This window comes from Clupea harengus, unplaced genomic scaffold (assembly GCF_900700415.2).
Source record: "Clupea harengus unplaced genomic scaffold, Ch_v2.0.2, whole genome shotgun sequence".
Lineage (NCBI taxonomy): Eukaryota > Metazoa > Chordata > Actinopteri > Clupeiformes > Clupeidae > Clupea > Clupea harengus.
Window position 1 is genome coordinate 28497 of NW_024880032.1, and position 13369 is coordinate 41865.

General features: G+C 42.3%; 1 protein-coding gene across 1 annotated transcript; it reads left to right on the forward strand.

Moving 5' to 3' along the window:
* Positions 1–8747: 8747 nt before the first annotated feature.
* Positions 8748–11062, forward strand: LOC122131143 (tubulin alpha-8 chain-like). The gene is made up of 5 exons (XM_042706059.1): positions 8748–8785; positions 8894–8959; positions 9086–9305; positions 9436–9584; positions 10031–11062. The coding sequence occupies exons 2-5, from the start codon at positions 8957–8959 to the stop codon at positions 11006–11008; spliced, it is 1350 nt and encodes a 449-aa protein (XP_042561993.1). The 5' UTR covers positions 8748–8785; positions 8894–8956; the 3' UTR covers positions 11009–11062.
* Positions 11063–13369: the final 2307 nt, after the last annotated feature.

Genomic DNA, 13369 nt, shown 5'->3' on the forward strand with positions numbered 1-13369 from the left:
GGTGCAAGTGAAGATGCTGTGGCTACTACCCCAGCACCTAATCCACACAACCAGACAACTTCTGAAGTTACTGGTAGGGTGTTTCTTTTTAGTGTTTGTGTGGTTTTCTGCAAGTTTGGTTTTTGTATAAAATGTGTAAGTGTGTCCCTTGGCTTCTCTTTGGCCCCCTCACTCATGTGGAATCCCAAGATGGAGCCAGTGAAGATGCTGTGGACCGCCAAAGTGATGATGTGGTTGTCGCCACAACACCCGATCCCCACAACCAGACCACATCTGCCCCTACTGAAGCTGGTGGTGAGGTTTCCTTTTAATGATATTTATGGGTTCTGTGGAGTCTTGATTGTGTTGGTTAAATGTTCACTTTTGTATGGTTATCCTAAGATGGAGCAAGTGAAGATGCTGTGGCTACCACCCCAACACCAAATCCCCCAACTACATCTGACCACACTGCAGCTACCGGTAAGGACACCAGTGCATGTCTGTTTTGATGGAACACTTTGAATGTTTGCGCCCCCCTTTTGACAGTGTTGCTTTCTATTTGTGTGTAATCGCAAGATGATGCAAGTGAGGGTGCTGTGGCTGCCCAAACTGGAACTACTGGTAAGGGACTTATGATTATACAAGGAACCACTTGGATGGTTCAAACTGTTTGCTCTTAAAAATGTATTAACAAGGAATCTGATGCAGTGCAAGGGTCTAGGAACTTTGAGTGTTGTGGTTTGGCATGGTCACTCGTTAATGTTTAAAAATGCAGCCTGGCAGGTCTCTAACATCTATACCTGTAGTCACAAATGTTTGTTTGAAGTTGAACAGCTCTGCCTGGAGCAGTGGCATACCGTAGGATTTCACCCAATAAATGTGCAATTAAACATTTTTGTTTCTTCTCCCTGTAGTATCCCATGCGACTGAAGTCTGATTCGACTGCTCCTCTGGTCACAATGACCTGAGTCACTGTCTGGACTTTTTGCCTCTACATGTTGACTGCAATAAAGGACAGATTTGTTTTTTTAATCAAATGTCTTGCCTTTTTCAAATTGAGGCCTTGTCCTGTTTTGGTGGTGGAGATGACTATGAAGCCTCTTTCCTAACGTATTTCCTGTAGTGGTTTTACTATATGCTTCATGCAACAAGGCCTTTAACGACTAGTGATGTACTATAATGGTGAACTGCTTGTGGCATTTCAAAAATCTCTACTGTACTGTTTGACATGTAGAAGGGGGAACAATGTGATGGAGGGGGAACAGTGTGATGGAGGGGGACCAGGGAGATTTGGCTCGTTTGGTCTATATTACACACTCACACTCAGCACCATCCATCTGGTCACTCAGCGAGACATTGAAAACGTACAGCTCACTGGAGCAAGTGACCTGGGGGGTATTCGTCGTAGCTCGCTAAGCGGTTTAGCAAGCTAATTTTCAGGCTAAGATAAAAAAAAAAACATCCCTGATTTTGGTTCGTGGAAGCAACTTTTGCTAAATCACCATAGTAACATATCAATTGGCACAGCCTGCGCTGGAGCAGGTTAAACTTAAGTGTAGCTGGATAAGCTTGCCACAACCCTGGAAAAAGGAGGGATCCCATTGACCAAGGAGCCATATTAGATAGTTAGATTAGCATAGGGAGAGAGTTCTTTGCCATCGCCAAGATCCATTATTCCATCATGGTGAGTTCTTGTATGAGCGCTACGGATTCAGCCGACAAGGAATAATTAATTGACAAGACCTTCTCGAGTCATTTATTGCAAACACCACAGTCGAACATTGACTGTCTTGCGCTTTTTTGCGAGTGGTACATTTTTGTAGTGTCGGCTTTGCGGAGAACAAAGCACTCATAATTATATGACAGTGTTCTTAGTACACCATAGCATATCATTATTGTAGAAAATGATTAAGGTGGACTCATGATAAGAATAGAGAGAAATACACACAATTTATTTTCACTGCTTCAATTTATTGCATTTGTTATTAATACATTTACATTTAGTCATTTAACAGACGCTTTTATTCAAAGCGACTTACAAGGAAATGTAAAACTACACCAAGGTAGGAGGTAAGGGGAATCAAACTAGCAATCTTGCAGTTAATAACCGATAGCGGTATCCTCTGTACCAGTCCACACTTGCCGTCACGTTTTCATACATAGATATCATCCTATAAACATCCCAACACACCGCCTCTTGTCTTGCTCTCACAGCGGTGGCGATGTTGAATTTTGCCATGATTATGGTCTTGTATTCTTCATAAGCGTTCATGTTCATCTCCTGCTTGCCAGCGGAGAAAAAAAGAGCCCTTTTCTTTGAGTTTAGAACCATTATACAGTTAAAAAATCATTGTTTTGGTAATCGACCTTTCCTGCCTTTTGAAGTAGGACGTGCACGCGCAATTGCCCTGATAAGTTTAGCCTGGTTGAAATGAACCACATGATTTGGAGGCGGATGAGCCGTTGACGAACCGATATTTGCTGTTCTCAATCAGCTCGCTAATGTTAACGGGCTAAAAGGACAATTGATTAACTTAGCTTCAGCCCTTACGACCAACGGGGCCCAGGCTGCCTCGCTAAACGATGCACACCTGTAACTCACGTGACCCTGATTATTATTGAAATGAGGGCGTCGTGCCTTTATAAGACTGCGTTAATGTTTCCGTGGAGTTATCCCTTCCGTTGTTGTTTATTGATTGTTAAACATGGCGTCATTTGCAAAGGTGGTTGTGTGTGTCCTCATTGCTTGTGTCTGTAATGGTAAGTTTTCCCCTTGTGTCTGTTAGTTGCTTTTTATCTTGACATTCTGTCTGAAATAGTCACTCGTTTTGTCTTCCTTTGAACAGCATTCTGTTTTCCGAAGAGAGATGTGAACTTTAAGGCCTCTGCAGTTGACCGCCAAAGTGATGATGTGGTTGTCGCCACAACACCCGTTCCCCACAACCAGACCACATCTGCCCATACTGAAGCTGGTGGTGAGGTTTTCTTTTGCGAAATGTATGGGTTCTGTTGAGTCTTGATTGTGTTGGTTAAATGTTGACTCTTGTATGTTTATCCTAAGGTGGTGCAAGTGAAGATGCTGTAGCTACTACCCCAGCACCTAATCCACACAACCAGACAACTTCTGAAGTTACTGGTAGGGTGTTTCTTTTTAGTGTTTGTGTGGTTTTCTGCAAGTTTGGTTTTTGTATCAAATGTGTAAGTGTGTCCCTTGGCTTCTCTTTGGCCCCCTCACTCATGTGGAATCCCAAGATGGAGCCAGTGAAGATGCTGTGGACCGCCAAAGTGATGATGTGGTTGTCGCCACAACACCTGTTCCCCACAACCAGACCACATCTGCCCATACTGAAGCTGGTGGTGAGGTTTTCTTTTGCGAAATGTATGGGTTCTGTTGAGTCTTGATTGTGTTGGTTAAATGTTGACTCTTGTATGTTTATCCTAAGGTGGTGCAAGTGAAGATGCTGTAGCTACTACCCCAGCACCTAATCCACACAACCAGACAACTTCTGAAGTTACTGGTAGGGTGTTTCTTTTTAGTGTTTGTTTGGTTTTTGTATAAAATGTGTAAGTGTGTCCCTTGGCTTCTCTTTGGCCCCCTCACTCATGTGGAATCCCAAGATGGAGCCAGTGAAGATGCTGTGGACCGCCAAAGTGATGATGTGGTTGTCGCCACAACACCTGTTCCCCACAACCAGACCACATCTGCCCATACTGAAGCTGGTGGTGAGGTTTTCTTTTGCGAAATGTATGGGTTCTGTTGAGTCTTGATTGTGTTGGTTAAATGTTGACTCTTGTATGTTTATCCTAAGGTGGTGCAAGTGAAGATGCTGTAGCTACTACCCCAGCACCTAATCCACACAACCAGACAACTTCTGAAGTTACTGGTAGGGTGTTTCTTTTTAGTGTTTGTGTGGTTTTCTGCAAGTTTGGTTTTTGTATCAAATGTGTAAGTGTGTCCCTTGGCTTCTCTTTGGCCCCCTCACTCATGTGGAATCCCAAGATGGAGCCAGTGAAGATGCTGTGGACCGCCAAAGTGATGATGTGGTTGTCGCCACAACACCCGATCCCCACAACCAGACCACATCTGCCCATACTGAAGCTGGTGGTGAGGTTTCCTTTTGCGAAATGTATGGGTTCTGTTGAGTCTTGATTGTGTTGGTTAAATGTTGACTCTTGTATGTTTATCCTAAGGTGGTGCAAGTGAAGATGCTGTAGCTACTACCCCAGCACCTAATCCACACAACCAGACAACTTCTGAAGTTACTGGTAGGGTGTTTCTTTTTAGTGTTTGTGGTTTTCTGCAAGTTTGGTTTTTGTATAAAATGTGTAATTGTGTCCCTTGGCTTCTCTTTGGCCCCCTCACTCATGTGGATTCCAAAGATGGAGCCAGTGAAGATGCTGTGGACCGCCAAAGTGATGATGTGGTTGTCGCCACAACACCTGTTCCCCACAACCAGACCACATCTGCCCATACTGAAGCTGGTGGTGAGGTTTCCTTTTAATGATATTTATGGGTTCTGTGGAGTCTTGATTGTGTTGGTTAAATGTTCACTTTTGTATGGTTATCCTAAGATGGAGCAAGTGAAGATGCTGTGGCTACCACCCCAACACCAAATCCCCCAACTACATCTGACCACACTGCAGCTACCGGTAAGGACACCAGTGCATGTCTGTTTTGATGGAACACTTTGAATGTTTGCGCCCCCCTTTTGACAGTGTTGCTTTCTATTTGTGTGTAATCGCAAGATGATGCAAGTGAGGGTGCTGTGGCTGCCCAAACTGGAACTACTGGTAAGGGACTTATGATTATACAAGGAACCACTTGGATGGTTCAAACTGTTTGCTCTTAAAAATGTATTAACAAGGAATCTGATGCAGTGCAAGGGTCTAGGAACTTTGAGTGTTGTGGTTTGGCATGGTCACTCGTTAATGTTTAAAAATGCAGCCTGGCAGGTCTCTAACATCTATACCTGTAGTCACAAATGTTTGTTTGAAGTTGAACAGCTCTGCCTGGAGCAGTGGCATACCGTAGGATTTCACCCAATAAATGTGCAATTAAACATTTTTGTTTCTTCTCCCTGTAGTATCCCATGCGACTGAAGTCTGATTCGACTGCTCCTCTGGTCACAATGACCTGAGTCACTGTCTGGACTTTTTGCCTCTACATGTTGACTGCAATAAAGGACAGATTTGTTTTTTTTAATCAAATGTCTTGCCTTTTTCAAATTGAGGCCTTGTCCTGTTTTGGTGGTGGAGATGACTATGAAGCCTCTTTCCTAACGTATTTCCTGTAGTGGTTTTACTATATGCTTCATGCAACAAGGCCTTTAACGACTAGTGATGTACTATAATGGTGAACTGCTTGTGGCATTTCAAAAATCTCTACTGTACTGTTTGACATGTAGAAGGGGGAACAATGTGATGGAGGGGGAACAATGTGATGGAGGGGGAACAGTGTGATGGAGGGGGACCAGGGAGATTTGGCTCGTTTGGTCTATATTACACACTCACACTCAGCACCATCCATCTGGTCACTCAGCGAGACATTGAAAACGTACAGCTCACTGGAGCCATATTAGATAGTTAGATTAGCATAGGGAGCGAGTTCTTTGCCATCGCCAAGATCCATTATTCCATCATGGTGAGTTCTTGTATGAGCGCTACGGATTCAGCCGACAAGGAATAATTAATTGACAAGACCTTCTCGAGTCATTTATTGCAAACACCACAGTCGAACATTGACTGTCTTGCGCTTTTTTGCGAGTGGTACATTTTTGTAGTGTCGGCTTTGCGGAGAACAAAGCACTCATAATTATATGACAGTGTTCTTAGTACACCATAGCATATCATTATTGTAGAAAATGATTAAGGTGGACTCATGATAAGAATAGAGAGAAATACACACAATTTATTTTCACTGCTTCAATTTATTGCATTTGTTATTAATACATTTACATTTAGTCATTTAACACGCTTTTATTCAAAGCGACTTACAAGGAAATGTAAAACTACACCAAGGTAGGAGGTAAGGGGAATCAAACTAGCAATCTTGCAGTTAATAACCGATAGCGGTATCCTCTGTACCAGTCCACACTTGCCGTCACGTTTTCATACATAGATATCATCCTATAAACATCCCAACACACCGCCTCTTGTCTTGCTCTCACAGCGGAGGCGATGTTGAATTTTGCCATGATTATGGTCTTGTATTCTTCATAAGCGTTCATGTTCATCTCCTGCTTGCCAGCGGAGAAAAAAAGAGCCCTTTTCTTTGAGTTTAGAACCATTATACAGTTAGAAAATCATTGTTTTGGTAATCGACCTTTCCTGCCTTTTGAAGTAGGACGTGCACGCGCAATTGCCCTGATAAGTTTAGCCTGGTTGAAATAAACCACATGATTTGGAGGCGGATGAGCCGTTGACGAACCGATATTTGCTGTTCTCAATCAGCTCGCTAATGTTAACGGGCTAAAAGGACAATTGATTAACTTAGCTTCAGCCCTTACACAGCATTCTTTTTGCTTAGATTTTTTAAAAGTTACTGTTAGGGAATTATTTCACCCTTTGTATAAGGACTGTATTTAAACCTCAGTTTTAAGACACACACAACCAAGAATAAAATCAAGTAACAGACATTTACTCTGGCCCAGAGGAGAGTAGTGGTTTCAGAACGCTGTCCCCACATACACTACCCCTTGAGTAACTTGCCTGACCATTTATTAAGAGAATCTCACAGAACAAAGACAATGACACACCCATGGCTGTGTCTTCCCGTGCCTGGTTCCAAAAGATAAGAATGTTTACCTAAGACCCCCAAAAACCCTGACTATGGGTCTTAGAACAATAAATCAGTCTTAACCTAAACATTTCATGACAGTCTGAATTCCTCTCTGCTCTTCTCACAGTTTCAAACTTCCTTTCACACAGACTAAGAACAAAGAAACTAAGAAATAACCTAATATCAACCTACAACACATATCATGATAATAATTAAAAAGAAACATTTCTTTCACATTTCCCTCCTGTTTATCATGAAAATAATACTAGTATAGACATCAACCTTATACATTTCCTTCGGTTTTCTGCATAGGCATCATTACACTAAAGAATCATTTTCCTGATGAGACAGCAGAGCATCAAATTCCTGTGACAACATTACATTCTGCACAGACTTACGTACTACACTAGAAATGAGAACTTTAATACATGTAGAAATACACATCATAAAAATACAAAAAAGTATAAAGATTGCAACAATTGGTAACAGTCCTTTCAGCACAATTTGCCACCACGCACCCGAAGTAAACCAAGCAAAAGGATTCCACCACGGAACATCCACCACTTTATCACTTGATATAGCATCACGAACAGCCTTCATTTGCTGTAAGGCTTCAGAAACAGAAATGCTCTTTACCAGGTCTGGAATCCACGTACAACAAGAATCATTCAACAACACACAAACCCCCCCACTAGATGCAGTAAGCAGGTCTAAGACTAATCTATTCTGAAGTACCATTAACCTAATTTGCGAAACTTCATCATTAAGGCCTTCCATGCTGACTAAGGTTGCATTAACGAACAATCCTAACCTATAGTTAAGTGTTTCCATTCTTAACAGTTACCGAGAAATAGACACTGTACAATGTAAAAACCCCTTTATTGTAACTGAAAAATACGTCTGAAAGGATTTGTGAGGTGTGTGAGCACCCTACCTAATGTTAGCATGCTACTGCTTACAAGGTAAGCAGCTTGCTAGTGGCGTGATTGGTTTGTTGACCTGTCAATCTCACTATAACGTCTCTGGTATCAACAGAACCCCATGCGCCAGTGTGACGGTGGTCAAACTTAGGACTGACAAATACTGCAACTGATTCTTTTATTCCTGTTCATGCAAATATCACAATTGGTACACAGCATCGTTGACAGGCAAACTTTTTCTGTCTCATTTAAACAACACATTAATCACGCACAAGTAAAACAGCGCACAAACAATTTAAACAACAATGCACATATTTCACACATATAACACTATTGTAACAGCAACATACCTGTTCATGCAAATATCACAATTGGTACACAGCATCTGCACCAATAAAATCAAATGTCAAAATACATTCAGTACGGCAGTAGTTAGCTAGCTTACGGTACGTGGAGAATGGGAAATTCCCAGCGAACTAGCTAGCTAATCAGTATGTATCATGATGAACCTCGTGGTATACAAAATATGATAAAACTCTCTGCCCATTGATAAAACTTATTTACAAACAACAAAATACATACTAATCATATAAACTACATGTAATATGTCGAAGTTGTCGACATTTATTGCATTCATCAATCTGTAAGTTTATAAATCATCAGGGTAATTTTGTACAGTGGACCTACCGTTGACAGGCAAACTTTTTCTGTCTAGTAACGGCAACAGTACACACATATAAACTGCCGACCTGCAGTACACCACAGCTCCAGAGGTGGCTCCAAAACACCAACATTATTTACAACTGAATTATGGCGAAACTCATTATATATACATTATATTGTTAAACGGATTTTTCAACTCCGTTACACCAGACTTCTCCTCTGCCATCCGTTGGCGCAACGCATTCCAACGCGTAGGTGTGAATGCTTTCTCACATCCATTATGCACCGTATTGCATAACCAGGTGACTGAGAGTCTTGAACAGGTGAGTTAATTAGCTAATTCCACATTGGACAAGAGGTGCCAATTGGAAGCCACACCTCTTCACAACCATCACTATATCAGACAGACCCAGTGTTGGTTGTTCATTGCTTGTTCACAGAACTGGTAAGTTTAGAGAGTGTGGTAGTTCTATTTAGTAGTTTAGGACGCTGAAGATTTTCTGTGGGTCTCTTATCAAAAGTAATTCAAGTCTTTCTTGATCATTTTTTGAAGGTGCATTTGGTGTTGGCAGAGCTTTCAGTTTGGGGCTGATTTTTCTTTTCTTTCATTTCAAGTATGGTGAGTGCCTCTATTTTACTACTAAGTTTAGTTAAACTCGGCCCTCACCTGGATAATGGGTCAGGTATTGGTCTCATCTTAAGGCTGGAGAGTTTTTATACTTATTGTAGTCTTCTAATCTTACAGAGGGAGTGCATTTCTATCCATGTTGGCCAAGCTGGTGTGCAGATTGGCAATGCATGCTGGGAATTGTATTGCTTGGAACATGGCCTCCAGCCAGATGGAACTGTTGCTGGAGACCAGCAGACTCTAACGGACTCCTCCTTTGGCACATTTTTTAGTGACACTGGTGCTGGGAAGTATGTTCCTAGGTCAATATTTGTTGACTTGGAGCCAACAGTGATTGGTAAGGGCAGGCCTACTTATGTCAAATCCTCAGTGTTGGTAGTTTAGTAGCAGTGTTCCATCCACCTTCCATCAAGTCATTCCAAGTTTTCATTGCTATGTGTTTCGTTTTGATTACATTTTTATCACAGATGAGATCCGTAATGGGCCCTACCGTCAGCTGTACCACCCGGAGCAGCTGATTACTGGTAAAGAGGATGCAGCCAACAACTACGCTCGTGGCCACTACACCATAGGAAAGGAAATTGTGGATCCCGTCTTGGACCGAATTCGCAAAATGGTAGGTGACCAATGTAGAGTTGTTTCAAGTGTCAAAGAAGTCTGTGAAGATCTGGTGCCATCATCAGTTGGAATACCAACCATTGGTCTTGGACACCTGCTTCAAATATTCATATTTCCCCCCATCTTAATAAGCTTGATAATATTTGGCGGATATGAAAGGCTCTTTCTAAAAGGTACTGTGGCATTAGGTTTTCAATTATGATGGTCCCGTTAACACTTTCTAGGCATATGTCTACAAAACTGTACTGTGGGTGGGGGTACAGGATCTGGTTTGGAACAGAAGTTGAAGTATGTCTATTTACTGCAGATACCATGTTCAAGTGTGTTTCAAAAAACCTGCAGCCACACTCTTTGATCTTTGTTTGCAAGATGGCTCCTCTTAATTCTATTGAGGTTATGGAGAATGATGTGGTAACTGAATTTGTCTTTGTTTTTGTCTCTCAGGCAGACCAGTGCACAGGTCTTCAGGGATTCCTCATCTTCCGCAGCTTTGGAGGTGGAACTGGCTCTGGCTTTGCCTCCCTGTTGATGGAACGTCTGTCGGTAGACTACGGCAAGAAGTCCAAGCTGGAGTTCTCTGTCTACCCTGCTCCGCAGGTGTCCACTGCTGTAGTGGAGCCCTACAACTCCATCCTGACCACCCACACCACTCTAGAGCACTCTGACTGTTCCTTCATGGTGGACAACGAAGCCATTTTTGACATTTGCAAGCGCAACCTGGACGTTGAGCGTCCCTCCTACAACAATCTGAATCGCCTCGTTGCCCAGATCGTCTCGTCCATCACTGCATCTCTGCGCTTTGATGGTGCTCTGAATGTGGATCTCACAGAGTTCCAGACAAACCTTGTGCCATACCCCCGCATCCACTTCCCCCTGGTCACCTACTCTCCAATAATCTCTGCAGAGAAGGCTTACCATGAGCAGCTGTCTGTGTCTGAGATCACAAATGCTTGTTTTGAGCCAGCCAATCAGATGGTGAAGTGTGACCCAAGGCGTGGCAAGTACATGGCCTGCTGCGTGCTCTACCGTGGGGATGTGGTGCCCAAAGATGTCAACGCCGCCATTGCCGCCATCAAGAGCCGCCGTTCCATCCAGTTTGTAGACTGGTGCCCCACCGGCTTCAAGGTGGGCATCAACTACCAGCCTCCAACAGTGGTGCCAGGTGGTGACTTGGCCAAGGTGCAGAGGGCCGTGTGTATGCTGAGCAACACTACTGCTATCGCTGAGGCCTGGGCTCGTCTGGACCATAAGTTTGACCTGATGTACGCCAAGAGGGCCTTTGTGCACTGGTATGTGGGTGAGGGCATGGAGGAAGGGGAGTTCAGTGAGGCCAGGGAAGACATGGCTGCTTTGGAGAAGGACTATGAAGAAGTTGGGGCAGATTCAGCAGAGGAATTTGAGGACGAGGAGGAGGAGTACTGAAGCGTATACATTTTTATATGTTTTTGACAAATAAATCTGGGCATTGGAAATATGTCTTAAGTGTGCTGTTTGCATTATTTTAGACAGATACTTCAACACCGAGTTATGTGTGCAATATACTACAGTACTTGAGACATCTGTATATTTATGTGGCAGAATCAAGTATAAGGGTTTGAATTGATACTTGGCAGCGTTTCAGCCATTTTAGTGTAATCATTTAACTTTGCAATAGTGTTGCAATTCAGCTGAATCTAATGCAATTCTCAGACTTAAAAAAAAAAAAAAAATAAAATATCATGGATTCAACTGATGGCAGACTGTAGCCTCACATTTTATACAGTTTAATCTGGCTGCGCTGGGTATGATCCAACAGACTGTTAGAGTGTGTGTGTGTTTGCATAGATCTATATCTCCATGGCACACAACACTGATCTGCTTTAGTTTTCCTCATGCTTGAGACCTAAACACCCACTTGGCTTTAATGAAAAAAAGGCTCCATTCTCGGGTTCTGACAATCAATTTTCTCTTCTGGAACGTTTCACACAAACTGTCCACACTAGTGCGTCATGAATGTGATTGACAGCTGGTGAATTTTCTTTTTTTTTAACACATTTTGGGGGGAAAACTGAAGGCATTGGAGTGTTGTGCTGCTGCCAATACAATGGAGGTGTGGAGTTGTGACTCCAGGCAAGCTGGAATTGCCGGCACCTGAGAGACCTGAGAGCATTCCTGCTGCTTAACATGGGAGTGGAGATTGCAGAGGTTAGCCAATTTGTGTTGCAATTTCACGCCTCAATCCTCAGATTTTCATTTTTGAATTTTCTTCTTTTTGCCCCAAGCCTTCACTAGCAGATTGGAAGTGGTGACGTTTCATATACTGAACTGCAAAATGAGTAAGCTATAAATATACAAATGTATACACTATTATATGTAATATCCATCAGCCATTCCCAAATAGAACAAGCAAGTGAGGAGTGGGTATAATATATTACTAAATCATTCATTGATGGATCTCTTTTGTATGGTTATGGAAGTTTTTGATTAAAACCTTAATGTTTTTATCCGTACACTTAAACAAACTATCCTGTTTGAAAGCAAAGATAGCTTATCAGAACGGGACGAGAAAAATAATAAGTGAATAACTACAAAAGACATCAGTCTAAAACCAAACTCTTTTAATACTACTGTAGATTCAGTTTGACTACTTGTACATGGCTACCATGAATATTTGTACAAAAATGCAGTAAAAATAGTATTGATTAATATATACAGATATGTCTCTTTAGTGTAGGCAGGCAGATTGTACATGTAGATGAAAAGTACATCAATGGTCTTGCACGAGTATACACATTACAGATATTGTTTCTCAAAGTCAGTGACACTAATTCCCAAACAGACTCTTAAAAAGAACACAGAGAAGAGTCTTTCCCCCCCCAAATAAAATAAGAAAGAAAAAGGGAGGAAACGGAGGGGGAAAAAAGTTCTGGACATTTTAGGGATGTACACACAAGGTACGGACAGCTCAAAATACAGGGTCCACAAAGAAATTATACAGAATGCTGGAAAAAGCAGATGATGTGTGCAGGTTTGAGACACGGGTCTAGAAACTACTAGAAACGATTGGGTTGAAAAGCCTAAGGGACGAAGGGAGTCGCCGTGTTGAATTCCGCACGCAAGGTGGGCTTTGTTAACTTACACCTTCGTATTATTCCAGGGCAATTCACACACAAATACATGAATGCTGCTTTATGGAATGCCCATTTCAAACCACTGACTTGCTCGACATGCGACACATGCAGGAAGTAGTTTTGTGTGTGTGTGTGTGTGTGGGTGTGTGTTTGTGTGTGTGTGTGTGTGTTTGTATGAGCGGTCGGTGGAGCTGGCCTTGGTTTGAGTCCTGTACTGTTTCATCAAGTGTCTAGTTCTGTGCATAAAGACCTTACTGAGCATAGAGATGCTACACAGGATATACACATCCTAGAAATAAGTGAATGAAAAATGACAGAGAGAGAGAAAAAGAGAGAGACAGAGAGAGAGAGATAGAGAGGAAAGAAAGGAGAGAGGACTGTACAGCAGTGGTCTCGGCTTAAATGTACCCTGCTCCCCTCCCGAGGTAAGAGGGAGCCATCGCTTTCATGTTTGTCACAGACATGTTTGATTAGATTGACAAATTGATCAACTGAACGAATATAAACATGAAAACACAATCCATTTACATTCAAACACCTCTGCAATGGTTCAGGTATAGCTATTCCAATATGTCCATATTTGACAAGGGTGGGTGGATGGGGGAAAGCAATCAGTAACACGTTCTATCTTGTGACTGAGGATAATTACAGATGGGTATAAACAGCACATGGC

Coding starts and splice junctions, on each gene's coding strand:
- LOC122131143 (XM_042706059.1), top strand. Junction 9,306..9,435: donor CTTGGAGCCAACAGTGATTG/GTAAGGGCAGGC, acceptor TTTTTATCACAG/ATGAGATCCGTAATGGGCCC. Junction 9,585..10,030: donor TGGACCGAATTCGCAAAATG/GTAGGTGACCAA, acceptor TTTGTCTCTCAG/GCAGACCAGTGCACAGGTCT.